The sequence below is a fragment of the Odontesthes bonariensis genome, chromosome 1 (genome assembly GCF_027942865.1).
Source record: "Odontesthes bonariensis isolate fOdoBon6 chromosome 1, fOdoBon6.hap1, whole genome shotgun sequence".
Lineage (NCBI taxonomy): Eukaryota > Metazoa > Chordata > Actinopteri > Atheriniformes > Atherinopsidae > Odontesthes > Odontesthes bonariensis.
The window spans coordinates 6,184,458-6,211,749 of NC_134506.1; the positions used below are offsets into that span (position 1 = coordinate 6,184,458).

A 27,292-nucleotide genomic window follows, 5' to 3' on the forward strand; every position below is an offset into this window, starting at 1 on the left:
AATAAATGCAGCCTTCAGATCCTTTTTTGCCGGTGTAGGTACCAGATCGGCTCGGCTTCCAGATCGGCTCGGGGTCCGTCGTCTGCTGAACGCGTCACACAATATGGCCTGTACGCTTGAATGGGAGTACATCGTGATTGGCTGTACGTCGGACAGTTGTGATTGACTCATTTTTTCTTTCATCTTATGTGTGCCTTGAACATGTACAACCCGATTTACCTTTGTGTATACATGCCACATGTTTCTGTACATTTTGTTAAAAATCTTTAATAAAACAAAAAGTTGAGATTGGCTCAGACAAACTTCGTTGCGTTCGACTTTCACGACAGACAGACAGATAGATAGATAGATAGATAGATAGATAGATAGATGCCATTTCTTTAAGCTAATTTTTCAGTGTGTGTATTTGTCTTATTTACCTAGACTGTATGTATGTGTATATATATATATGTAGTGTATGTATATACACACATATCCAACGGAACAATTTTTACAAGTTCAAGAGTCCACACGCATATAGTCAAAGAGGTTATTGCTGCTCAGCACACAAAATATACACAAAACTGAAAATGAAGCTTCTCTTCAGAGTGAACCAAGGCCAAAATGATTAAACAAAACAAAATAGATTTTAAAGGTTTGGGGCTAGTGGTGGTCAAGGTGTGGTACACACTATTTTGTAGGAAATATTTAATTTCTTCGTAAAAGCTCTCCATAGCTGCTGCCGATCACCGAAAGACCGAGAAAAAAAACTCTCCGACGCACAGTTACGGTTACTATGGCTACTACAGCCAATCACAACTGTCCGACGTACAGCCAATCACAATGTACTCCCATTCAAGCGGACAGCCATATTGTGTGACGTAATCAGACGACGACGGAACTTAAATTTATTGCTGACTATGACCTTGCTAATAATATTCAGAATCTATACAAGCTTCGACAGCTGTTTGATCTGGAGATCTGGAAAGGCGGGGGTGTTATACTGTTCTTTAATCAGAGATGGGTAAACCCCCACAATGTGACCGTTAAGGAGAGGGTTTGTTGTCCAGACATCGAACTGCTGTCAGTTGGTTTCCATGCATTCTATGTGCCAAGGGAATTCCCATACACAGTCGTCATAGTTGTTTACATTCCACCGAGGGCGGCACCTGCAACGGCGTGTGACGTCATCCATGACGCCGTTGCTAGGACACAGACCCAGCATCCTGAGGCATTCATTGCAATCACAGGAGATTTCAACCACGTCTCTCTATCCTCCTGCCTGACTGGCTTTGTACAGTATGTGGACTGTCCAACACGTGGAGAAAAGACATTAGATCTATGCTATCGTTAAGGAGGCTTACAGGACAGTGTCTCTTCCACCACTGGGTAGATCTGATCACAGCATGGTCTATCTACAACCCACATACAGACCTTGTGTACAAATAATTCCTGTTAACTACCAGATCTTTCAGGAAGTGGTCACCAGAGACGAGTGATGCATTGAGAGACTGCTTTGATGTCACAGACTGGGCTGTACTGCTGGAGGAAGATGAAATGAACATTGACATGGACAGGAGGGTCAGCACCATCACAGACTACATTTACTTCTGTAGGGACACTGTGATTCCAGTCAGGACTGTAAGGTGCTATCCAAATAACAAACCATGGATCATCAGTGACATCAAAAACCTCCTGAACCAGAAAAAGAGGGCGTTCCAGAATGGGTATGGAGAAAGGCGGAGGAGTGTACAACAGCGGCTTAAAAAGACATTACGTCGAGCTAAGGTGGAGTACAAGAAAAAGGTACAGAGACAGCTGGAGAACAATAACACCAAGGAGGTGTGGAGGGGCATGAAGACCATCACTGGATACAGACTGAAGAACTCTGTCTGTAGAAGGTGATGTGGACAGAGCCAATACTTTCAACCATTATTACAACAGGTTTGACAGTGTGGCTTTTCCCTCCTCTGCTGCTGCTCCCTCCACCCCCACCACTACAGCTGCTTCCTCTATACTGCTTCCACTGCCCTGCTGTACTTCCACCTCAATGGCAACCTGCATCGCCAAGCCTCCTCCTCCGCTTGACTGCACCTCTACCTCTGCTGTCACCAACAAGCTTCTTCTGTCCAGCTGTACCTCCAGCTCTGCAGCAACTTCCACCGCCTGGTCTCCTGAGCCAAGCTACACCTCCATCTGTGCGGCGGCTCCCACCGCCTGGCCTCATCAGCCCAGCTGCACCTCCACCTCTGCGGCAGCTTCCACCACCAGGCATCCAGAGCCTAGCTGCACATCCACCTCTGCGGCAGCTTCCACTGCCAGGCCTTCTGAACCCAGCCACACCTCCACCTCTGCGGCACCTTCCACTGCCAGGCATCCTGAGCACAGCTGCATCTCCACATCTGTGGCTGCTCCTCCACATCTGTGGCTGCTCCCACTGCCTGGCCTCCTCGGTCCAGCTGCTCCTCCACCTCTGCAGCAACTCCCACCACTAGCCCTCCTCTGTCCAGCTGCACCCCCACCCCCATCTCTATGGTTGATAGCAACGTCACTCCTGTCGCCATCCCTCCGCTACAACCTCTGTATCTAACTTTAGAGGAGGTTGGAGCTGAGCTCAGGAGGCTAAAGTTAGGGAGGGCTTCAGGCCCAGATGGAGTCTGTCCAAGGCTTCTGAGGGACTGTGCTGGTCAACTAGCAGTCCCTCTGCAGAGGCTCTTCAATATGAGCATTCAGATGGAAAAAGTCCCGGTACTGTGGAAAACTTCTTGTCTCATACCAGTGCCCAAATTAGGGCAACCGGTGGAGCTGAATGACTACAGACCGGTGGCTCTGACATCTCATATCATGAAGACCTTGGAGAGACTCCTTGTTCGTCGCATGAGATTGCAGGTTGCTGAGGCTCTTGACCCCCTCCAGTTTGCCTACCAGAAACACATAGGAGTGGAAGACTGTACATGTTGCATCGGGCATATGCTTATCTGGATGTGCCTGGTTCATATGTGAGAATCATGTTCTTTGACTTCTCCAGTGCCTTCAACACCATACGGCTTCCCATACTGAAAGACAAGCTGCTCGGTATGGGTGTGGCCCACTCCCTGACATCATGGATTATAGACTATTTGTCTGCCAGACCACAGTATGTCAGGATGGAAAAATGTATTTCTGGAACACTGGAATGCAGTACTGGGGCTCCGCAGGGTACTGTTTTAGCTCATTTTCTTTTCACCCTGTACACATCAGACTTCAGGTACAACTCAGTCTCATCCACATTCAGAAGTATTCTGATGATACGGCTGTTGTGGCATGTGTGCATGGTGGACAGGAGAGGGAGTACCTTGTGGAGGCCTTTACTGACTGGAGCAAAAAGAACTGTTTGCTCCTGAACACCACCAAAATCAAAGAGCTGGTGGTGGACTTCAGGAGATCTAAAACCCCATACCAGTCATTCTGCATTGATGGAGGGGAGATAGAGACTGTTCAGACCTGCAAATACCTGGGGGTGGTGCTGGATAATAAACTGGAGTGGTCTGCCAACATAGACGCAGTGTACAGGAGGGGCCAGAGCCGTCTCTTTTTCCTGAGACGCTCAGGTCCTTCAATGTCTGCAGTGATATGATGTGCATGTTTTATCACACTATCATTGAGAGTGCACTGTTCTATGCTGCTGTCTGCTGGGGGAGTTGCACTACAGACAGAAACTGTAGGCGCCTGGACAAACTTGTGGAAAAGGCTGGTTCTGTTGTAGGCAGAAGGCTGGACCCTCTCGGTGCTGTGGTGGAGAAACGGATGAGGAGGAAGTTAGATTCCTTTGATGGAGAATAATAAACATCCTCTCCACAGCATCCTGACAGGACAAAGGAGCAGCTGCAGTGAGAGGCTCTCTCTCTGCACTGCAGGACCGAGAGGTTCAGAAGGTCCTTTGTTCCTACAGCCATAAGGCTTTATAACAGTGACTGCTGAGTTCTTCTCAAATTGATTGATTGATTTTTATTTATTTGTTTATTTTGCCATTTAGTCATTTATTATTATTTAAGTAGTAGGTGTATTATTATTGTTGTTTTATTGTTGTTAATTCAATCATTGTAAATATGTAAAAAATGTTGAGCTACTTGATGAATTTGAATTTCCCCCATTGGGGGATAAATAATGTATTTTTCTATTCTTATATGTCATTTTCACAAATGACATATTGTTTGACTATCTGATCTCAGTCTGATCCTTTTACCAATTAGTAATTATATGTCCTGCTAAAAGATACCCCCCCTTAAGAAAATCTAGTTTTTTATTCGGCCGCATATATCTAGTCCGAATGACATTCCAATGTCCTTACTGTTTATCCTTTTGAGATGTATAGCTAAGTCGATGTCTCACTCAGTCCTGGCATACATCTTGATGTTGTTTGTGTAGCGGACATGGCTGATGGTCACTCCACCTCACAACCAGTATCCATGGCTACTCGCGATGATGTGGCTGAGGGGGTTCACACCTTTGCAGAAAAGCAGTGGGGACAGAGAATTGGTAGATACCGCACTTAATGTTAACTTGTGCAGTTGACTTGGAATTGGCTTCCAGGGTTGTCTTCCACATTGAGTTCCTGATGAAGGCTCTTGGTGTACTGTTGATTTTGTAGAGTTCCAAGCATTCCAGTATCCATGTGTGCAACATGGAGTTGTAGGCACAGATTTGTGTGTCTGAACTTATCCCACTACGCAAAGACACATCGAAACGTCTTTTCTATAATTTCTATCATATAATTTCTGTCATTTTTGCATGTCCAATTTTGGTCCCCTGAAGGTGCAGACTGTGATGCCAGATGACGTATTTTTTCCGACGTCTTCTGTACGTCCAGTATTGACGTTCCCAGGACCTGCCGGATACGGGCTAATTCTAGTCCAAATTAGGTTGTCGTGGACGTCTTTTCTACGCAACGTTTAAACTCATTTTAGACATCATTTTTATAGCCCCACTGCTTCTAGGCTCTGTGCATAACTGTAGGGCCATTTCAGAGGGTGGCATACTGTTCCATTACATTTTCCTACAGCTTTATTTGATTGTCTCAGCAGCAGACAATTGGAAACGCATACAAAGGTGTAAAGCATTTCCAGTTCAAATCTGGTTCTGAGCCAAACAAAGCTACAAGAAACAGGTCCTCCACCTTCTGGAACTACAGTTATACACGTTACAGTTATACACAACAAGCTTTACAAATAAATCACAATTAATTCCCCGCTCGTTTTTCTATCTTCATTTTTATTTGTCACTGGCAAAAAAAACAACCAGTAAAAACAAATAGAATTGTGAGGTAAAAAGAAAACCATTCTCAGTCGGCTGCGTATCCTCCACGTCTTTGTGGTGCATACTTGAGATGTTCTGACGAACACATCCTGATGAAGTGATTAGAAATATGAAGGCAATCTGCAAGTCCCCATAAGCAAAAATATGTTGCCTATGCATCCATTACCAATACTAGATTAATACAAAACTATCACAACAAATGTTAAAAATAGCCATGGTAGACAGTTGGCATTGTATTTTTCAACGTCAACAGGAGAGGAAATGTTTTATCCAATCAAGTTATTATTTAAATAATGAAATATGTGCTTACCTTGCATTGCTTTGTAAACCTTTGTCCTGTCCAAAGGTTTCTTGCCCCCCCACCTAATGGGGCTTGGTACCCATACTCGGGTGGGGAAGATGGGGATTTATCTCCTCTGACCTGTCGTCCTGGCTCCCCCTTGCCATAGCATCTTTGTTGTATCTCGTCAATTTCAAGCTGTTATAGCAGATTCCATTTTATAACATTAGAACACTGGGTTATAAATTGTTTCTTAGATAGGTTAGATGTTGGGTTCTGAAGTATCCATTGGTCCCACATCCTCTGCATATATCCTCTCTCACTGGGATTTCAGGAATAGTAGCATTCCAGCATTCTGAGATTGTCCACTCTATGCCATGAATATCTTGTTCCAGTAGCCCACTTACCATCAGTATGTCCTCGTCCGTGAACACCTGATGCAGACCTTGTATATCTGGGCAACATCCGAGCTGGCATGGCATTAGTTCTGTCTCTGGTTCATATTAATATCAAGATTGCTGGAGGCATACCCTGACCAGTAATTAAAGTTGCAGATCAGTAATAAAAAAGGTTCATGATCATTTCTATACATACATACTTACATTGCTCTAGTATTGATTCCACACATACGCCATTTTTAGATCCCTCAAAAATGTAAATCAGAAAAAACAAATGGTTTTACAGATAAACTAGAACATTCTATTTATTCTATTTTTTTTGTATTTTGTGAGCATGCTTGTTCATCACATATATCATAAAAAGATAGAAGTATTTTCTTTGTTAGGTCCTGTAACATTACCCTATCTTGTGTCTTCTTCAGTCAGCCTCTCAAGCATGACAGCTAATTCATGTGTAACTGTGAAACTGAAAAAAAAAACGGAAACATATGTGAATGAGAGCAGATTTATTTTGAATCCAGCTGTAATAACATGCAGTATTGGGAGCACCAGAGTAGATTTCTTTTCTGGAGTACCAGATAAGAAAGCATTTTAAAACATTCACACCACCGCTATGCAGTGCTATAGAGTTCATGTACATTTAAAAAATTTCATTGAATATATTTTTTTTCTCCCAACTATTTGAATGTTAAAAAGATACCACATTGTCTGCCTGTGATGATAGATTTCTGATACTATGTGTCCAACTTGTAGTACTTTGCACTGAATATAACTTCTTATAGATATCAAGTTTTCTCTGATTGACTCAGCTGTTGTGGTCGTAAAAGATCATTAGTGTGACTGGGTGAAAGTGTATCTATGAAGGATCATACCAACAGGTCCATATTCCACTTTGCTCAGTTTTTGTGTATTTTTGTCTGCTGTACATGTATGCCTGAATTACAATACAAGGTAGAGATCCCCAGTTAATGTGTTCATGTGTGTACAGACAATGTACCTGTTCGTGATGAGTGGTTTTTTGTCCGAATTGACCATCACTCTGCCTAACACGGAGTTAAATTAAAAACAATATTTTTAAATATTTCCCAATTAGAACCAGTGAAGTTATTGAGTTACTCACCACTAAACTTACTACAGCACAAGACAGTACAGTAACTCATTCCCATCTCATTTGTATATTTTAGGTGAGATGCCAAAACTGGTGCATGGGATGCGTCTGTTGAACCAGGCAGATCCATGTGCTCAGGTTCTGATACAGGAAACAGGAGAGCATGTTTTGGTCACAGCTGGTGAGGTACATCTGCAACGCTGTCTGGATGACCTCCGAGAAAGGTCAGTGTGCGTGGCAAATTCGTTTTTCCATTTATCATGAACTACACATTTCAAAAGTACAGTCTTTTCTTCTAAATTTCTTTTAAAAAAAACTTTTCAATGGTTGATTCTTAATTATAGCATTCTGGTTACTCTTTCAATTAACTAACATCTCCATTTGTCTCTTCCTCCCTTTTCAGTTGAGTTATACTGATACTTGGATCGTATGTAATAACTGTTTATCAGGGGTCCAAGTGCTGGAACCCTATTGTTGTTTTTGTTAACTCCTTCTAGGGTTTAAGCTTGATTTGTGCAAAACTTGGTCAACTTAAAGTATGACAAAGCTGAAAAATGTGACTGGAGCAGAATTTTGATTCACTGTATTATTTAAAAATAATGCATGTACAAAGTTTGTCTTGCTTGCTATCAAACTAGAAAGTGGTGACTATCTCCACTTCAGTAATAGATAATAACATGAAATTTGATACCTACAGTAACTTAAAGCCTCCTAAAGCAGAAAATATATCTATTTGGTAAGTCAAATAGATATATCAAAAACTAGGGGGGGCTGTAAATGTGAGTAGTTTATATCGCAAAGTGGGCACAAAAACATATTTTGCACCCTGTAAACTTAAAAAAATAAAAATAAAAAATCACCTGTTTATTGTTGAGATTTACAGAACACATTCCCTATATCACACTGAACATCTGAAACACTAAAATACTAAGTTTTTCAAAATGCTTTCACTCTCTTGTTTTCAGAGATTCAGATTTAGTAAATGTTAAAAACAATTGCAGAGACCTCTCTTGATGAAGCTTTCTCACCATTCTGTCAAGAATGGTGAATGTATGAGGAACTCCATGACTTACTCTGGTGTGTGAGGAAGATTCTTCATTTACAAGAACAAACTGAAATCTATCAGATAAATATGACTTAAACCAGCCTAATGCAGTTCCTTTAATCCCAATAACATGTTCAATTATCTTTAATAAGATACTGTGATATAGCGTATCAAATGCAGCACTGAGATCCAACAGGACAAGCACAGACACAAGTCCGCTATCAGAGGCTAAGAGGAGATCATTGGTAACTTTCACCAGTGCTGTTTCTGTGCTATAATGCACTCTGAATCATGACTGAAACTCTTCAAACAGATTATTTCTATGTAAATGATCACAAAGCTGAGCTGCAACTATTTTTTCAAGAACTTTAGACATAAAAGGGAGATTGGATATAGGTCTATAATGAGCCAACACTTCTGAATCAAGAGTAGGTTTTTTAAGTAAAGGTTTAATTACAGCAACCTTAAAAGGCTGAGGTACATATCCTATCAACAAAGACAGATTGATCAAATCCAATATGGAAGTGTCAATTAACTCATTGGCTGCCAGCCATTTTCAGTTCAGAGACACCCATACTGCCAAGTGTTTTACAGTATTTTGACTGATTTTCCAAGACCCACAGAAAAGTGTGTCTTATGACTATGTACACACCGAAATTACCAAACGAAAGAGTAGACTCTCTTCTTTCATCAGGAAAAAAAAGTTTGTTTCTACCATTTTCAGTCCTTTAGTAATAGACAGTAGAACATAGGTTGGTTTCATCAAAAACAGCTGTTTGACCCAAAAAACGGAGAAAACACACTTTTTCTTTTTTTGTGCAAAGTGGCACTGCTGCCACCTTGCGGGTAATTTTGCCAGTATATTCTCTGTTTAGTGTTTACAAGCCTAAGATTTAGTGACAAACTCCGCTAGATTGTTCCCCAGCCCGCTCCGTTAAAAAACGCAATTGACGTCTATAGACGTCTTTGGCAGTCAGCGTTTTTTTTTTAAATTGACGTCTATAGACGTCAATGGCACCGAAAGAGTTAAGGGGAAAACCTCCTTGAACAGTCTGGCTGGGATTGGGTCTAAAATACAAGTTCATGGTTTAGAATAGACTATTGCTGTTGTTAGTTCAGAGAGATCAACTGGACAGAAGCTGTCTAAATACAAATCAGGTTCTAAAGATACTTCTAAGGCTGCTGTACTTGATGATACATCACTGATAATAGTGAGAAGGACTCCATCAATCTTCTCTCTGATAGAAACAATTTTATTGATAAAGAAGCTCATGAAATCATCACTGCTGAGAGTTAAAGGAATACCTGGCTCAACAGAGCTTGGACTCTTTGTCAGACTGGCAACAGTGCTGAAAAGAAACCTGGGATTGTTCTTATTCTCTTCTATCAATGATGAATAATAAGCAGTTCTTGCTTACGAAGGGCTTTCTTATACATTATTAAACTATCTTTCCAGAAGAACGCCATTGTCTCTCCAGCTTTCTTGCAGTCTGCTTTAAAGCACGCAGCTGTGAATTATACCATGGAGCCAGCCTCTTCTGACGGATTACCTTCCTTTTCAGAGGGGCAACATTGTCCAGTGCTGTACGCATTGAAACTATAGTGTTGTCAACAAGAGAGTCAAGTGTTGCTGGAGTAAAAGTCGTCGGTCATATCATGGCAGTGAAGAAAAGGATGATGGAATTAATTCTTTAAATCTGGTTACAGCATCCTCCGATAGACACCTTCTATATGTACATTTCTTCTCAGAAACTGTATAGGTAATGTAAACTCAAAGGTTATCAAAAAATGGTCAGATAAGACAGGGTTATGAGGGAACACTGTTAACTGTTCACTCAATGCCATGTCAGCACAAGATCAATGGTGTGATTAAGGCAGTGAGTAGGTCTGTGAACACTCTGAGAAAATCCAATAGAGTCTAATATAGAATTAAAGTTAATATTTAGGCTGTCATTTTCAACATCTACATGAATATTAAAGTCACCCACTACAATGACTGTATCTGTACTGGGATAAAAACTCTGAGAATTCAGACAGAAACTCAGAATAAGTGCCAGGTGGACGATACACAAGAGGTTTCTGTGATTTCCACTTTGGGTGGGAAAAACTGAAAATCACAGATTCAAAAGAGCTCAAACTAATCTTGGGTCTGGGACTGATTAGTAACCCTGATCTGAAGATGGCTGCCACTCCTCTGCCTGTGGTTCGAGGAACGTGAACATTTAAACAGTTAGAGGGAGTTGATTCATCAATGCTAACAGGATCTTCCTGCTGTTTTTGTAAGACAAAATATATCATTATGATGATCACAAATCAACTCATTCACTAACAGAGACTTCGAAAGGAGAGATTTGATATTCAGTTAAAGTTTTTGTTTTCTTTCTTTTTTTTTGCACAAGAGGATTTGCTCCTTTTGTGTTAATTTATTGGGTGGGTAGCACCAGGTGGGAAGCTGCAGAGAAGTGTTTAAGACTACAACTCTGCATCCTGATCTGAACCCTGGGTTGTCATGTTTTAGGATAACAAATAAATTAGTCCATATTTCTAGAAATGAGCCGTTCCTTCCAAAGTGGGATGGATGCCGTCTCTCCTCATCAGACCAGGTTTTCTCCAGAAAGATTGCCAATTATCTATGTAGCCCATCTAGACAACCAGCGATTGAAGGAGGACATGTGGCTAAACATGTCATCACTGGTCAGATTTGGCAGGGGTCCAGAGAAAACTATGGAGTCCGACATTGTTTTGGCAAAATTACACACTGATGCAACATTAATTTTAGTGACCTCCGATTGGTGTAACCGGGTGTCATTAACGCCGACGTGAATAACTATTTTACCATATTTACGTTTATCCTTAGCCAGTAGTTTTAAAAAGGATTCTATGTCGCCCACTCTGGTCCCTGGAATGCATTTGACTATGGTCGCTAGTGTTTCTAATGCCACGTTTCTGACTATAGAGCTGACAATTACCATGGTTTTGTCCTCAGCGGGTGCGTCGCTGAGTGGGGAAAGTCTATTTGAAGCGTGGACAGGTCGATGGTGAACAACGGGCTTGACTTTAGGGCTATGCCTCTTCCTGACAGTCACCCAGCCACTCTGTGATCCCAGCTGCTCGGGTTCTGCTTGGGGGCGGCTAATGAAGCTAGCTACTCTTGGTGGCTCTGCACTGGCTAAAGGGACCTGGCTCGCTATTGGTTGATTTTCAACAGTGCAGAGCCGAGCTTCCAATTCAGATAACCTCGCCTCCAAAACTACAAACAGACTACATTTGTTACATCGCCTAAGGAGGCAGAGGAGTAACTAAACATCTGACGCATGGAGCAGGTGAAAGCAGGAGATGGAGGGAGAGAACTGGTAGCCATGCTAAGCTAGAGAGCCAGACACACCGCTAAAAAGTCAGAATAAAGATTAAAGATCTGTAGGAGTGTGTAAGAACAGAACGGTAAGCTATAGAGTTAACTATGCAAAATTGTGTAAGTTATAGGTAGAAACTAGAAAGCTCCAAGCAGCTGTATGCGGGACCAAGATGTGCGCACGTTGGGGCACGCGCTGGACGTAGTAGTCGCGCAGCTCTGCCCACACGCCCGATACCCTCTGCGTACGTACGAGCACATAATAACCCCAATGCAGGTTTTTGAAAATTTTAGGGGGCGCCACTGAGCCATTTTGCTCCACCCACACACGATACCCTTTACATACGTACGAGGTCGACAGGGTGGACGTGTGTGCCAAGTTTCATGACTTTGCGATGATGATAAGGCTTTCAATTCACAAACGCCATCACACGATTTTCACCGCCTGGCCACGCCCACACCGTTCAGATTTTGGAAAGGTTTCTCCATGATTTCTTTTCCCCCATGTCTTAAGAGTAACCTGAACAAGTTTGAAGCTGTTAACATTAAATCTGTAGAAGGAGTTTGATCAAATGCGAGGTGTGGGAAAAAAAGACGTTTCCAAGCCCCTGCAGGTGGCGCTAAAGGTGGATGTCACTATATTATATGTACGCGTTCAGGCATTCACCGTATGAAGTTTGGGATGGATTGGATAATGTATGTTGGAGTTATAAGCAACTTTTTGTGGCGAGTGATGGCGAGTCATCGAACTTTGAGGCGTCGCCCTTTAAGTTTTGAAATAAATTTTCCCCATGAATTTTTCCCCCCATGTCTTAAGAGTAACCTGGACAAGTTTGAAGCTGTTAACATTAAATCTGTAGGCGGAGTTTGATCAAATGTGAGGTGTGGAAAAAAAAGACGTTTCCAACCCCCTGCAGGTGGCGCTAAAGGTGGATGTCACTATATTATATGTACGCGTTCAGGCTTTCACCGTATGAAGTTTGGGATGGATTGGATAATGTATGTTGGAGTTATAAGCGACTTTTTGTGGCGAGTGATGGCGAGTCATCGAACAAATACATTTTCCCCATGAATTTTCCCCCCCATGTCTTAAGAGTAACCTGGCCAAGTTTGAAGTCTGTAGCATTAAATCTGTAGGACAAGTTCGATCATATGCAAGGCCAAAAATGGTCAAAAATGGCACCAAAACGCACTTTCCATCCAAAATGACCGCCTTCCTGTGGTTGTGGGACCATGGCGACATGAGACTTCTTTGTGCGTCTGGGCATGATGAATGAGTGTCCCGAATTTCGTCATCCCACGCAAAACTAATCCCAATAAGGGGACCATTTTTAAGTATCGTAGAGGGCGCAACAGAGTCAATGAGCGACTCCCAAATATATAAAGTTTAGATTCTTTCATGTCATTGACTGGCAGGTGGTGCTTGCAAAATTTCAAGTTTTCGAGTACCTTTTGCAAAGAATCGGACGGAAGACGGAAAGACGGAATAATAAGAAACAGTACAGATACAATAGGGTCCTTGCAGTTTCACTGCTCGGTCCCTAATAAAGTGATTATTAGTAGTCCAAGAGGAGCAAGAAATTCCACAGTACACAAGCAAGGTAACAGGAAGTGATGCATTACGTCTTACGTAGCAAATCGAAGCCATATATGATGCAAGATTTTTCTCCGAATGTTTGGACCAACCATGCAATTTTCTTCATTTTGAAAATAGTTTTGGATTATACACCTAAACGCAAAACATTTTGTATTTCGTCAAATGTTCAACTGAGGCTCATTAAACTTTTTCATTGCAGGCTAGACACTATCTCAATCATGTGAGATATTTTTCAGAATTTGATGCAACAGTATAAAGTTTTTTTTTTTTTTTTTTTTTTTTTTTTTTTTTTTAACTCTTTCGGTGCCATTGACGTCTATAGACGTCAATTTAAAAAAAAAACGCTGACTGCCAAAGACGTCTATAGACGTCAATTGCGTTTTTTAACGGAGCGGGCTGGGGGACAATCTAGCGGAGTTTGTCACTAAATCTTAGGCTTGTAAACACTAAACAGAGAATATACTGGCAAAATTACCCGCAAGGTGGCAGCAGTGCTACTTTGCACAAAACAAGAAAAAGCGTGTTTTCTCCGTTTTTTGGGTCAAACAGCTGTTTTTGGTGAAACCAACCTATGTTCTACTGTCTATTACTAAAGGACTGAAAATGGTAGAAACAAACTTTTTTTCCTGATGAAAGAAGAGAGTCTACTCTTTCGTTTGGTAATTTTGGTGTGTACATAGTCATAAGACACACTTTTCTGTGGGTCTTGGAAAATCAGTCAAAATACTGTAAAACACTTGGCAGTATGGGTGTCTCTGAACTGAAAATGGCTGGCAGCCAATGAGTTAAGGGACTCCTACCAGATACATATAGCACAACACACACACACTCGTCATTATTACATTGTGAGGACAGACTGAGATGATTCATTGTGAGAATTCAAAATTAGCAGAAAACATACCTTAAATCGCCCCACACTTTTGGTTACGTTCTAACTATACTATATTTTGTCATTTGTTACTGGCATACGCTCGTGCAGGTGCTCGTGGCTCTCTGCTCCCAAGGGACTGAAAAAATCTCATATTGATCTAATCTAATCTTTAAAGGGATAGTTCGCCTCTTTTGACATGAAGCTGTATGACGTCCCATATTAGCAATATCATTTATGAACATTGACTTACCCCCCACTGCGTCCTGTGAGCCAAGTTCCAGCCGATTTTTGACGTTGACGAAGGTAGTCCAGCTAGTTGGCTGGGGCTAAAAAAATAAAGCGTCTTGCTTCTCAAAACAATATGCGTTCAAAAGAGTAATACATTTGCATCACAAAATCGCTTGGCACTATTTTTGCCTCCCTTGATATCAATGCGTCCAATGTAAACTGTGCAGACCGAAGAGCAGATCGAGCACTCCCCTGCTTCCGAGCAGTAAACACCGTAACAGGTGCAGCTATCGCTAGGTGGCTGTACGCATTAATATCAAGGGAGGCAAAAATAGCGCCAAGCGATGTGAGGTCTGACGTTTTCCTGCACAACGATTTTGTGATGCAAATGTATTACTCTTTTGAACGCATATTGTTTTGAGAAGCAAGACGCTTTATTTTTTTAGCCCCAGCCAACTAACGCCAAATATCGGCTGGAACTCGGCTCACAGGACGCAGCGGGGGGTAAGTCAATGTTAATAAATGATATTGCTAATATGGGATGTCATACAGCTTCATGTCAAAAAAGGCGAACTATCCCTTTAAGAGGAGTCCCTTAAAATGAAAAGCATCAAAAAACAAAACAAAACACATGCTTTTGATTTAAAATGCCTGACTTCCTTTTCAATTTAGGGTATATATGTCAACAGCTACATAGATCTTGACATGATACATTTGTGTTCTCATTTTCATACTTTTGTATAACTTTTCTAGGGGACACTATGGGAAATGTTTTTTTGGAAGTCTGATTAATCAACTCGTGTCAAATAGTAGAGAACCTCTCCTACGCTTTTGAGCCTCCATGACTATGTTGAAGGATCAATATTCGCCATCACAATATTTAATATGAAGCAATATCAAGATATTAAGTATCAATGGACCACTTGAGTGGCTAGGTTCAAGCTCCTAGGAACAATAAATATTTTTTTCATCCAATTTTAAAGTTTTCACTTCCTTTGGCAACAAGTTTGTGCCGTAATTATAAATGAATACATTATATAGATCTGATCAGGCAAAGTCTCTGATTATGAAATCCAAAGTGAAATCATGGGAACATCACATTGCGTTTGAGTGAACTACAACTTCCTGTGTCATAGCAACACATGGAAATGTATCATATTGTCAGAGCCAGGAGCAAAAAAAAAATCAGTTTTCACAAAGAGCATTTCTTAACCAAGTTTAAAGTAGATTATGTCACAAAGCTAATATCCAGTAAAAAATTACACTGTCACGACTAGTTGGTACTGTGACATTTGGTAATATGCCATGTATTTCTGCTCAGGTTTATTCAGTGATTATACATGTGCAGTTTAGTGCTGATTGGATCAAGTTTGTGTGGTAGGGCAAAAAATAAAATCCTTTGCAATTTAATGTTGAGGACACTCACAAACTAAAATAATTAATCTGTGAAGTAAACTAAACTTTACTCTGAAAGTCGCATCGTATTGACTAGTCTTTTCTAAGGTTGTGTTATGTTAATGTTTAAACAGTAATATTAACAGGAGTTTAGTTGATGTTAGTTGGGATCTTGCATGCAAACTAACCACACTATCCTCACATGATCACACTAGCCATTTGGTGACCACACCATCACATGATCACGGCTGCCATTTTTTCTCATGGTCCTTCTGTCTTCTCTCATACACAAGCCCCCACACACATACACAGTCTGTCTCGCATTGCTTAAATTGTACACGGTATTAGCTTAGTAGGCAATAGTGTTGATAAGTACCGTCAATTTTAACATTGTGCCAACTTTAATCAAATCTATGGTACTATATTTGTAGCTTCTCTAACACATGACTTGTCTTGACTGTCTCATGCCTCTCAGTCTCCACCCCACAAAACAGCTTGGTCTCTGGAGAGGCGTTTCAGTTAGGGTTAGAGGGGCACCACTGTGCTTAAACCAACATGTAGTTTGGCCAAAGCCTGCCTCTTATGTTTGCAAAAGAACATAATATGTCACCTTTAATTTGTTTTTCAAGGTTTGCGAAAATAGAGATGAGTGTGTCAAAGCCCATCATTCCATTCAGAGAAACTGTGGTTCGTCCTCCAAAAGTGGATATGGTGAATGAGGAACTAGGCAAGCAACAGAAAGTTGCTGTCATTCATCAGGTGAGTTACCCTCAAAGTCATTAAGCAGTAGTTAGTAGAAAAGTCCATGAAAGCTTTATGTGTTTTCTCCCTTTTGGTATTCAAAGATTGCGTAATCCCCCATAACATTATAACCACTGAGTAATACTGTTCATCTGGTTACAATAAAAATTTGTGCTGGGAAAACCATCATCCTTGCCCCGGTGTAATTCGTGAGGAAGGGCTCAAAGAAGACCACAAAGACTCTGAGGTATTCACCGGCCAACTAACTCCCCAGAGACTCATCTGATAGGATCTGATCGCATATGTAAGAAGCAAGCCCGATTCAAAATGACCCCATCCCACAAGGCCCAAAGGGCCTCTTACTTATGTCCCTGCACCAGACACGCTAGGCCACCCTAAGTTTTTTATTTGTCAATGCCCTCACTGGTCATGAGGACTGGCACAACATTAGGCAGGTGGTCATATCCTGATTGATGTGTGCTATTGCATTTAGTTTCTTTTTATTTGGTGAACTCAAATGGTGGACAGGGAATGTTATATTTTACAGTTATAAAATATAACTTAAGAAGGATATTTTACACTACCAGTGTCGAATACTCAAAGGAACTGAAGAGTTCTAAATAGCAATGAAGTGTGCATCAAGTTTCATGTATTCAGATACAATCTTAAGTGAAGCCTTTTACGAATGATAAGCCTCTAGTAATTGTCCCTTAGTACAAATGATAATTTTGCAATTATTTGTATGCTGTTTTGCTAGGTGAAAGAGGAGTCTTCTCAAGGTCGTTTATCTGACAGCATACAGGTTGACCCCAGTGGTCTGGTTACCCTCACCACTCCCAACAGACTGGCAACTGTCGGCATCCGTGCAATACCATTACCACAGGGTAAGATCAAGATACACAACAAACACATCATAGAATGCTGTAAACAACGTTCTATATAGTGTCTCTGACCATGCCAAAGGGAGAAACCGGAGTTTTGCTAAGATTAGAAATTGAATAAAACTAAAGAAATGTGCTGAAAGCCTTATCATCATAGAGAAAAAAACTCTATGAATCTAGCTTGTGGAAATAACTGTGCAGAGTTTGTCCATGAATGAGTAGCCATGTCCAAACTTTTTACAAGCATAGAAGCCATCTACTCATGCTCATGTAAAGAGGGGCCTTAGTGGTAAGGTATGCAGTTGGACTGTATTAGGCTTCTGCTCATGCCCCCTTATTTAGATAAAAGAAATGTAATAAAAAGGCATGACATTAATGTGCCATTAAAGAATAAATCTTTTCTGAATATATAAATATGACATTGGAAAATAAAAGAAATGTGAAATAAGTAAAGTGACATGAAATAAATACATTTAGAAATAAAAGTCTAATTAAATAAATGTTGCATTGTGAAATACTAATACATAAATTGTTGATTGAAAAATTACATTTTTTCATTTCATGTACAAATTAATTTATTTAAGATTCTATTTATTTATATATATATAATATATATATATTATTTTGAATTAAACAGCTTTTTGTACTGCTCATCATTTCATACATGGAATGATACGCGAGCTGGTTAGTGTAGTGGTGAGATTGCCACCTTTCCCACGTGGGTGACCTGGGTTCAAATCCCATGCATGAAAGGTACTACCTCCAGTAACCTACCTTTGTATGTCGCTTTGGATAAAAGTGTCTGCCAAATGCATAAAACAAAACATAACTCTGATGAGTACCGAAAGTTTGATAGTTAAGTAAGGGCAGAACAAATGTAAGAAAAATACAGACATGACACTAAACAAGTGTATTTAATAGCTGAACATTCTGGCTTTGGAAAACAAATCAAAAGATTTGTGCAGAACACAGGAAGAAATTATAGAATCAATGAACAGTCATAGAAAAATAAGAAATCATACATGAAAATATACATTTCTAAAACAAATAGAGTTATAAGCGATATAAGCGTGGAATCGGTCAAAAATGGCACCAAAACGCACATTACATCCAAAATGGCCGCCTTCCTGTGGACGTGGGACCATGGCGGCAAGAGACTTTTTTGTGCGTCTGAGCATGATGAATCAATGTACCGAATTTAGTGTAAATTCCACTTTTTATTTATGTCTGCCGTCAATGTGTGCACATATCGTCTTAAAGCAATACTATGTAACATTTCTACCTTAAAATAACAGCTTGAAAAAAATTGTGCGGCTAGAATGAGTTTTAATATTATGATTGGCCTGTCTCCTATGCCCTTCGAGGGTCTGAGTTGGAATAACTGAGCTATGTAACTTTGCTGGACCGGCCCGGGAGCGGCCCGAGAGCTGAACGGAAGTACTTCGACTTGCTTTCTGGCACACCTACCGCAAAAATAAATAGACCCCTCTCACGCTCCCAGGTACATTTGATCACTCTTACCTTCTCGGTCGACATAGCTTGCACCTTCTGACTCCTCGCCGGTTCGTCAACAAACGTGAAACGTGAAAGCGAAAGGGTGTTGTATTTACGACAGTGTAACCGTACATTACCTCCCAGCCTGTAGGGGGAGCTCCATAATGGGCTTTTTGAGAAGTTACATTGTACTGCTTTAAATGAGTAAAGAGGTGTTAGAGATGTTCCTCCAATCAGGTCTCAGTAAAACAAGTATATTGCCTTTCTGATATTAACACTGCGTTCTTGTCATGACTTCAAGCGCTCCATTTTATCTGCCAATCATATCACAATTCCCATGGGGAGAAATGGTATAAACTTCCTCCTCCTTTCTCTCTATTTTGTTCCTGCTCTGCCTCCTTGACATCTCATCTTCAACTCATCTGGGTTGTGTATATATTTCAGGAATTAGTTGGGCTTTGGAAAGCTCAATCAACTGCTCCAAAATGTAAACAATTTTCCTGTAGTCATGCATCATAACAGAAACAATTGCCACAGTTACCAGCAAATGATCCCAGCAGCACAGCATCCAAAACAATGAAGACATTTTTCTTAAAAAGATCTGTATTTTCACAGGAAAAATGCACGACCCTGATGAAACAATGGAGTGTGTTCAGTCAGAGGCATCTTCAGCTCTGCTGCAACTAAAAGCAATACGGGAGGTCATTCCTGCCACAGCAGTAACTATTTGGAATGAGTGCTAATGATGAATAATGGAAAAAAAATACTGCAACAATTTAATTTCCATTTGGATTTGAAAAAGTATTTTTAACTTTTACTTGATTTAATTTAAATTAACTGTCAAACAGTTCAGATCTCTGTCTGATTGTTGGAAATTGGAAAGAAAAAAGGTTCATGACAAAGCTTCATCCTGCAAAGCTTATCTGTCAACTACTATACAAAAAAGCTGTAACTTTGCAACAAAGTCTTGTAGAATTAATTTATTTTTGTTGTTGTCCATGATTCCATCAATTTTACTTACAATTGTGGGATTTCATCATTATTTTTCCTCCAACTTATCTGCAAAAATGAGGTTTCCAAAGCCATAATATTCAGCTGTTAATTAAGATTAAAACTGAATGAACATCCTCCAAATAATTACATAATTTTTGTCAGTCATTGTTGTATTTAATAAAATCATGGCAGTAATATTGTTTTTCTGGACAGATGTGAATCGTATATTAGAGAGTAGCTCTGATGTAATTCGGACTCTGGAGCATATTAACATCTCTCTAAGGGAGGGTAAGACTGTGGACATCAGCCTCAGAACCCTGGAGGCCATTGCTGGACTGAAGGCCCAACTAGAAAAGCTGTTACAAGGGAGAAAGTGGAGGAATGCTGTGGAACGAATCTGGGCCTTTGGACCTCGCAGGTAATAATAATAATAATAAAAATGATTAATTTTATTTGAGAAACACTTTACATCGTAAAAACAATCTCAAAGTGCTACAGGAGTTAAACCCATAAAAACAAGTAAAACCATAAAAACTAGTAAAAAGCTAAGATTTTGAGGATTAAGATTTCTCCTAAAGAGAAATATTTTAAAGTCCCTTTTTAAAACCAGACACTGACTGTGGAGCCCTTAGGTGGTCTGGGTTCCACAGGCATGGAGCGGCGGAGTAGAAAGCGTGGTCCCCCATTGCGCGGGTCTTGGTCCTTGGACAGTTGAGCCGGTGGGTGTTGGTGGAGCGGAGGGATCATGCTTAGGTTTATGGGGTGAGGAGCTCTGTGAGTTATGGAGGAGCGTTCCCATGGATGCAGTGAAATGTGAGGAGGGAGACCTTATATTCAATCCTTGCGGAGACGGGGAGCCAGTGTTGTGTGTGGAGGATGGGGAGATATGCTCATACTTCCGCACTCTCATCAGGATCCTTGCAGCACTGTTCTGAATGTACTGTGGCGTTTTGAGGCTTCTGCTGGGGATCCCAATGAGAAGTGCGTTGCAGTAGTCCAGTCTGGAGGAGACAAAGGTGGGACGTTAGAGACGATAGAGTGACAGAGCTGCCGTGTCGTTGTTATTGGGGGCTATCGGGGGCTTTCTACACGCGCGTCTAGTGGGATGACGTCATCGCCGTGCGCCGCTGCAGCACAGCTTATTTACTCTGTGCTCTGTGACAGTCGACGAGCTTCACACGGAGTGTGCTACTGCTAGTTTTGTGCAGCATGGCAGAATATTTCTCAGATTTTGATGACGTGGACGGCGACTTTGATTGCGAGGAGTGATAGAGCATTGCTGCAGTGGCGCGCGTCAATGACGCATGTGTAGAAAGCCCCTGATAGCCCCCAATAACAACAACACGACAGCTCTGAACTAATAGTGCAACAGTACGCGTTCATTCATTCATTCTTCTTGAAGTATTGGTAAAATAAAGACAGATAATGCCTTATTTAGAGGCTGTATTGTCTATGCCCTGTTCACTCCCGTTATATGGATGTACACGGATCTCGATTTATCTAAATAGCGTCCAAAGGATGCCGACTTTGACCAAACTGTTGAGTAGATGAATGTATTTTATGCCAGAAATAAGGTCCAGGTTTAAAACAAAAACTTTCCCTTTAAGGACTTGGTCATTTTCTCCAGAGACCAGACCAAAACTCTGACTGTCTATAGGAGTGAAAATTGTAATCACATCTACACACAAACATGAAATTGAAGGCAATTTTAATCGGCATTTTCTTGATATTTAAAACGCACAGTGGCAGTATCTCTGGGGCATGGGATGTAGCTGTTGTTCAGCTGTTGTCTCTGCAGCTGGTAAAAGCCAATTGTATGCCATCAGAACAGCTCAGAAGAACATAGTTTTAAGGTTCAAGTATTTCTCTAGTCCTACCTTAAGCACTGAATAATTGGATATTAGCAATAAGGTGTAATAAACATTGGTGTTTAAAGCTTAGTGACCAACATATCATTGCAACCAATTAGTTAATTAATTTTGCAACCAAGCTAATTTTTAGTTGATTATTGGGAATCTGTAGCATTGACACTAATACTTTAATTCAATTAATTTGACACTCAGCCAGATATCCTTCAGAATGAGGCCATACTGCTTTATTTTGGTTTATGAGAACACAAATGTATGATGTGTAATACCTTGAAAAGGGATGGAAAAATCTATAGTGTTAATGTTTTTTTTGTTTTCAGGAATGGTCCCAACATTCTGCTGAACAGCCTAAATGCCTACAAGCGTCCCTCAGTGTGGCAGTGTCTGAGCCAGGATGACAAAACTTATCAGAATGGAACTCAGCCTGCTGCTCCACGAGAATTTGACAACAGCATTGTCAATGGTTTCCAGCTGGCAACTTTGTCAGGGCCAATGTGTGAGGAGCCCCTGATGGGAGTTTGCTTCTCTGTTGAGAGGTGGGACATTCAGTCTTCAGCCGCATCAGAACAGGATTCCATTAAAGAGGATTCTATATCCCATGAGACTTTGGTAAACAGAAGACTGGAGGAAAGCAGTGAGGATATGGCAACAGGCAACAGGCCCAAGCCTGTAAGCAGAACAGAGGCTGTTTCGGCAGATTGCTATGGGCCGGTCTCTGGCCAGCTGATTGCTGCCATGAAGGAGGCCTGCCGACATGCCTTCCAAGCTCAGCCCCAAAGACTAATGGCAGCCATGTATACTTGTGAGATAATGGCCACAGCTGAAGTGCTGGGTAAGGGAGAACATATGCATATTTTTATATATATATATATATATGTGTGTGTGTGTGTGTACTGTATGTAAATTTCAAAGATGCATACTGCTTCTCTGTCTGTCCTCCATTTGGAAAATCAGATCACATTCTGGTTATTCTCACCTCCCATCACTGTATAGGCTTTAAAAAGACCTGAAAAAGTTGGTGATCGTGAAAAAGAAAACCTTCAGGCAGGAAAACAGGGAGTTATGAAGGACTGTTCAAAAACAGTTGATAACGCAGTGTGCAGAAAAAAAAAACTATAAAGCATGCTCCAGCAGAACAATGGGCCTCGTTCACCAATATCCTCTTAAGAATTTTCTTAAATTCTTTTTTAAATTCTGAAGAAAATTCTGACGAAAACTATGTCAGATTCATATATGTGTTCTTAGATTGCGAAATTGTTTGTATCTTTGCTCTTAGATTGCTGAGTGCCAATTTCCTTGTAAATTGAAAAAATGTGCAAGATGTCCCTAATTTGCATAGGGGTGAACTGGAAATATCTGGCAGAGGTCTGTGAGATCTTCAGCTCACACCTCAAGTAGAATTTTTCTCATCTACCGAGGGAGCCTGGCGATGTGGATTCTGAATGGACCGTGTTCAGGACTTCCTTTGCAGATGCGACCTCCAAACACTGTTGCCCAAGGGTTTTTGGTGCCTGTTGTGGCAGTAACTAGAGGACCCGCTGGTGGACGCCAGTGGTGAGGGAAGCCATTAAGCTAAAGAAAGAAGGAGGCCTGTCAGACTTAGTTATCCTGGGTATCACCTAAAACTGCTAACAGGTATCGAGTGGCTAAAAGGGCTGCTACAATGGTGGTTGCTGGTCATGGATACAAAGTTGTTGAAATGGGTTTCATTTGGAGGGTGGTGGGCTCAGCCTTCGATTTAGGTGAGTAACTCGACCATCCAGAGGGAGCTTGGAGTCCTCTGCATCAAAAGGAGTCATCCAAGGTGTTTCTTCTTCAAACGTTTGGAATTTTGGATCTTTTATCAGGCATTTTGGGAAAGCTATTATCTCATCTTTGTGAAGTGACTGTGAAAGGCTTCCCAAAAAGCTAGATCTCATTCTCACTGCATGCTAAATTTAAATCCATCACCTTTGCATAATGTCTTTGTAACTGAAGGGAGCATTGTCTTTATTTAAAGAAAATACCTATAAGCCACTGCTTGTTTTAGCCTAGAAGGGCTTTAAAACTTGTGCAGTCTAATGTGCAGTCAATGTTGAATAGAATATTTTTTAGATACTTTTAAAAGTCATGATTCAAGCTACTAAAAGCCACTCAGTGAATTAGAAGAACATATATCACAGCAACATTGAGGCATCCTGCAAAAGTAGTCCCGAATTTGGAAAACTGATATAATTAGCAAACTCACAAATAGTTATGTTAGTGTCAAACTCAAAAGGTATCCATTAAAGAATTTAAAAAGTACCTCTGGGGCCATTTTTCAAGCCTAAGCTTATCCTCACTTGGGAATTTTTGTGTGTGTTTGTAAGAGGCATCCTGGAAATCTCATTTAGGAATGTGTTGACTGGGTGTCCTGACTTCTGAGTATCCCGTTTCTCTTCCATCAGGTCGGGCTTATGGTGTATTGGGGAGGCGAGAGGGACGAGTGCTCCATGAAGAGATGAAGGAAGGGACGGATATGTTTATCATCAAGGCTGTTTTGCCTGTTGCTGAGAGCTTTGGATTTGCTGATGAGATCCGCAAAAGGACGAGCGGATTGGCCAGTCCACAGCTAGTCTTCAGCCACTGGGAGGTGATTGATAATACTTAATTATTATATTATACAAGGAAATTTCACTATCCTGCTTCTACATGTGATCACTATCTGATAACCAAAGTACAGTGGTTCTTGTTTATTTTGGCTTAAAACAAAATTGTGGTATATCTTTTTGGGTCTTCCTGCATGGTTTTTGTGTTAACGGGTTATGTCCATTTCCTCATTTTAGGATTGCGTAATTTGTGTAAAAAATTACTTGAGGTAAGTATATGTACCTTTTGCTGTTCATCAAATTAAAAACAAAACAGTTTTAAACCACTAGAGTTTTAAACAGACCCTCATTGTTCACTGTTCACCATTTGACTAGTGAGCAGCAGATCAAATGCTCAGAAAGTGAAGTGAATGCATCATGGCAAAAGAGAAACTGTTACACTTAAATGCTAGAAAAGCATGTTATCTTCAAGGCTGAGTCTCATGGAGAATCTTAATATAGTTAAGTATCAGGAAAGTATTTGTACATTCATATACATTTTTCATATACCATCCTCCATCCCATCCAACCTCCAAATGTGAACTTTGTGCCTTATTAAATGTGACACAACAGTCAAAACATAACTATGACTAGATGTGACACTATGTTACTCTATGAAGCTAGTGTTGTGGTCAGTAGCACGTAAAAAAACATTTGAAATCTTATCTGGACAAGAAACATATTACATGACTATTCCAGATTTTGCTTTCAGATATATGTGATACCTCCAGGTGGGTAAATGCACACCCAGGTACCTGAAGCTGGAGACCACTTTCACAGCTGCTCCTCCAATGTGCAGGGAAGGGAGAGGGTGCATTCTGAAATCCACCACCATCTCCTTGGTCTTCTTCACGTTGATGCAGAGGTTGTTTTCTCTGCACCACTGCACCAGGTGTTCCACCTCTTCTCTGTATTTGGACTCATCATTGTTCGTGATGCGTCCCACTACTGCTGTGTTGTCCGCAAACTTTACTTCATGACAGCTGGAGTGTCTCGCCGAGCAGTTATATGTCAACAGAGCTCAACACACAGCCCTGGGGCGAGCCAGTGCTGAGGGTGATATAGGAGGTGATGGTGTTGTGGATCCTGACAATCTGGGGTCTGTTGGTCAGGAAGTCCAGGACCCAGTTCCCCAGTGTGGGACTCAGTCCAAGAGGGGATGATGAAGTGGGATGATGGTGTTGAAGGCTGAGGAGAAATCCATGAAGAGCAGACGGACGTAGGAGTTTCTGCTCTCCAAATGGGTGAGGGCTGTTTGGACAACTGATGAGATGGCGTCATCAGTGGAGCGGTTCTTCCTGTCGGCATATTGATGGGTGTCCACCGTGACGTCGATGGAGTCTTTAATGTGGGTCATGACCAGCATCGCGAAGCACTTCATGACTACCGGGGTTAGGGCTACAGGTCTGTAGTCATTTAGGCCTGTCACTGTGGAGCACTTGGGGACGGGGACGATTGTGGCAGTCTTTAAGCAGGTGGGGACAGATACCAGTGACAGTGAGGTGTTGAAGATGTCCGCCAGCACCTCAGACAGCTGGTGTGCAGAGTCCCTGAGTGCCCTGGGATATTGTCGGGGCCTGCAGCTTTGCACGGGTTGATTCCCTGGAGGGTCTTCCTCACATCTGCTGTGGTCACCAGGTGGTGGTGTAAGTCTGATGCTGGGGGGGTGTCAGGATCCCCGAAGAGGGCATAGAACCTGTTGAGTGCATCTGGCAAGGAGGGGTCCCTTGGGCATTGTGCGTCCCTGGTGTTGTAGTAAGTAAGTAAGTAAGCTTTATGTGTACAGCGCCTTTCACAGACCAGGGTCACAAAGCGCTTCACAGTTACAACAGAAACACACAGTTGGGAAGTACATACAAGTATAAGTTTAAAAGGCCAAGACAACTCAGTGACAATCATAGCAGCCCTAAGACAATTAACTCATTGGCTGCCAGCCATTTTCAGTTCCGAGAGACCCATACTGCCAAGTGTTTTACAGTATTTTGACTGATTTTCCAAGACCCACAGAAAAGTGTGTCTTATGACTATGTACACACCGAAATTACCAAACAAAAGAGTAGACTCTCTTCTTTCATCAGGAAAAAAAAGTTTGTTTCTACCATTTTCAGTCCTTTAGTAATAGACAGTAGAACATAGGTTGGTTTCACCAAAAACAGCTGTTTGACCCAAAAAACGGAGAAAACACGCTTCTTCTTTTTTTGTGCAAAGTGGCACTGCTGCCACCTTGCGGGTAATTTTGCCAGTATATTCTCTGTTTAGTGTTTACAAGCCTAAGATTTAGTGACAAACTCCGCTAGATTGTCCCCCAGTCCGCTCCGTTAAAAAACGCAATTGACGTCTATAGACGTCTTTGGCAGTCAGCGTTTTTTTTTAAATTGACGTCTATAGACGTCAATGGCACCGAAAGAGTTAAGCAAAAACCTGAACAAATAAATAGGTCTTAAGTTGCCTTTTGAAGGCGTCAACAGACTCCATCAAATGCAGAGAGAGCGGAAGATCGTTCCAAAGCCTGGGAGCAACAGCCTGGAAGGATCGGTCTCTTCTGGTCCAGAAACAAGTGCGTGGCACCATCATTAGATTCTGATCCACAGACCTCAGATCCCGAGCTGGGGTGTAAGGCTGGATCAGATCACTGATGTAAGGTGGAGCCTGACCATGCAATGTTCTGAAAGTTAAAACCAAAATTTTAAAATTGATCCTGGAGGAAACTGGCAGCCAATGAAGAGCTTTAAGAATAAGGGTTAAGTGAGTCCTCCTATTAGAGCGGGTCAGAATTTTTGCTGCAGAGTTTTGCACTAACTGCAGGCGAGAGAGACAGCTCCTTCTTGTTTAGACATGAAAACAAACTATTACAATAGTCTAAACGCGACTATTTAGACTATAGTCGCGTAAAACACAAATGCATGAATGATCAGCTCCATATCATTTTGTGACACCATTTTCCTGAGTTTGGAGATTTTCCTCAGTTGAAAAAAGCAATTTTTAGTCAGCTGTTTGCAGTGTTGCACTAATGACATGTCTTTTTCAAACACGAAACCCAGGTTTCTTAGGCTTGGTTTAACAGACTGGCCCAAGTCACTAGCCTAGCAAGCCAGACCCGTACAGCAAAAAGTTGTACAGGGGTCTAGTGACGCTGGATAGCAGTGTGGGCGGGATAAACG

The 27,292-nt window shown here is 41.3% G+C and overlaps 1 protein-coding gene across 3 annotated transcripts in view; it reads left to right on the forward strand.

The window, feature by feature from the left end:
- efl1 (elongation factor like GTPase 1) overlaps positions 1-27,292 on the forward strand; it is a 133,493-nt gene that overhangs the window by 97,393 nt on the left and 8,808 nt on the right. For all 3 annotated transcript variants that reach the window (XM_075467914.1, XM_075468084.1, XM_075467998.1), the window contains 6 exons: positions 7,137-7,284; positions 16,178-16,307; positions 17,047-17,173; positions 19,871-20,075; positions 21,846-22,357; positions 23,952-24,136. In XM_075467914.1, coding sequence (XP_075324029.1) covers positions 7,137-7,284; positions 16,178-16,307; positions 17,047-17,173; positions 19,871-20,075; positions 21,846-22,357; positions 23,952-24,136 — 1,307 coding nt within the window. The remainder of the gene's footprint in view (positions 1-7,136; positions 7,285-16,177; positions 16,308-17,046; positions 17,174-19,870; positions 20,076-21,845; positions 22,358-23,951; positions 24,137-27,292) is intronic.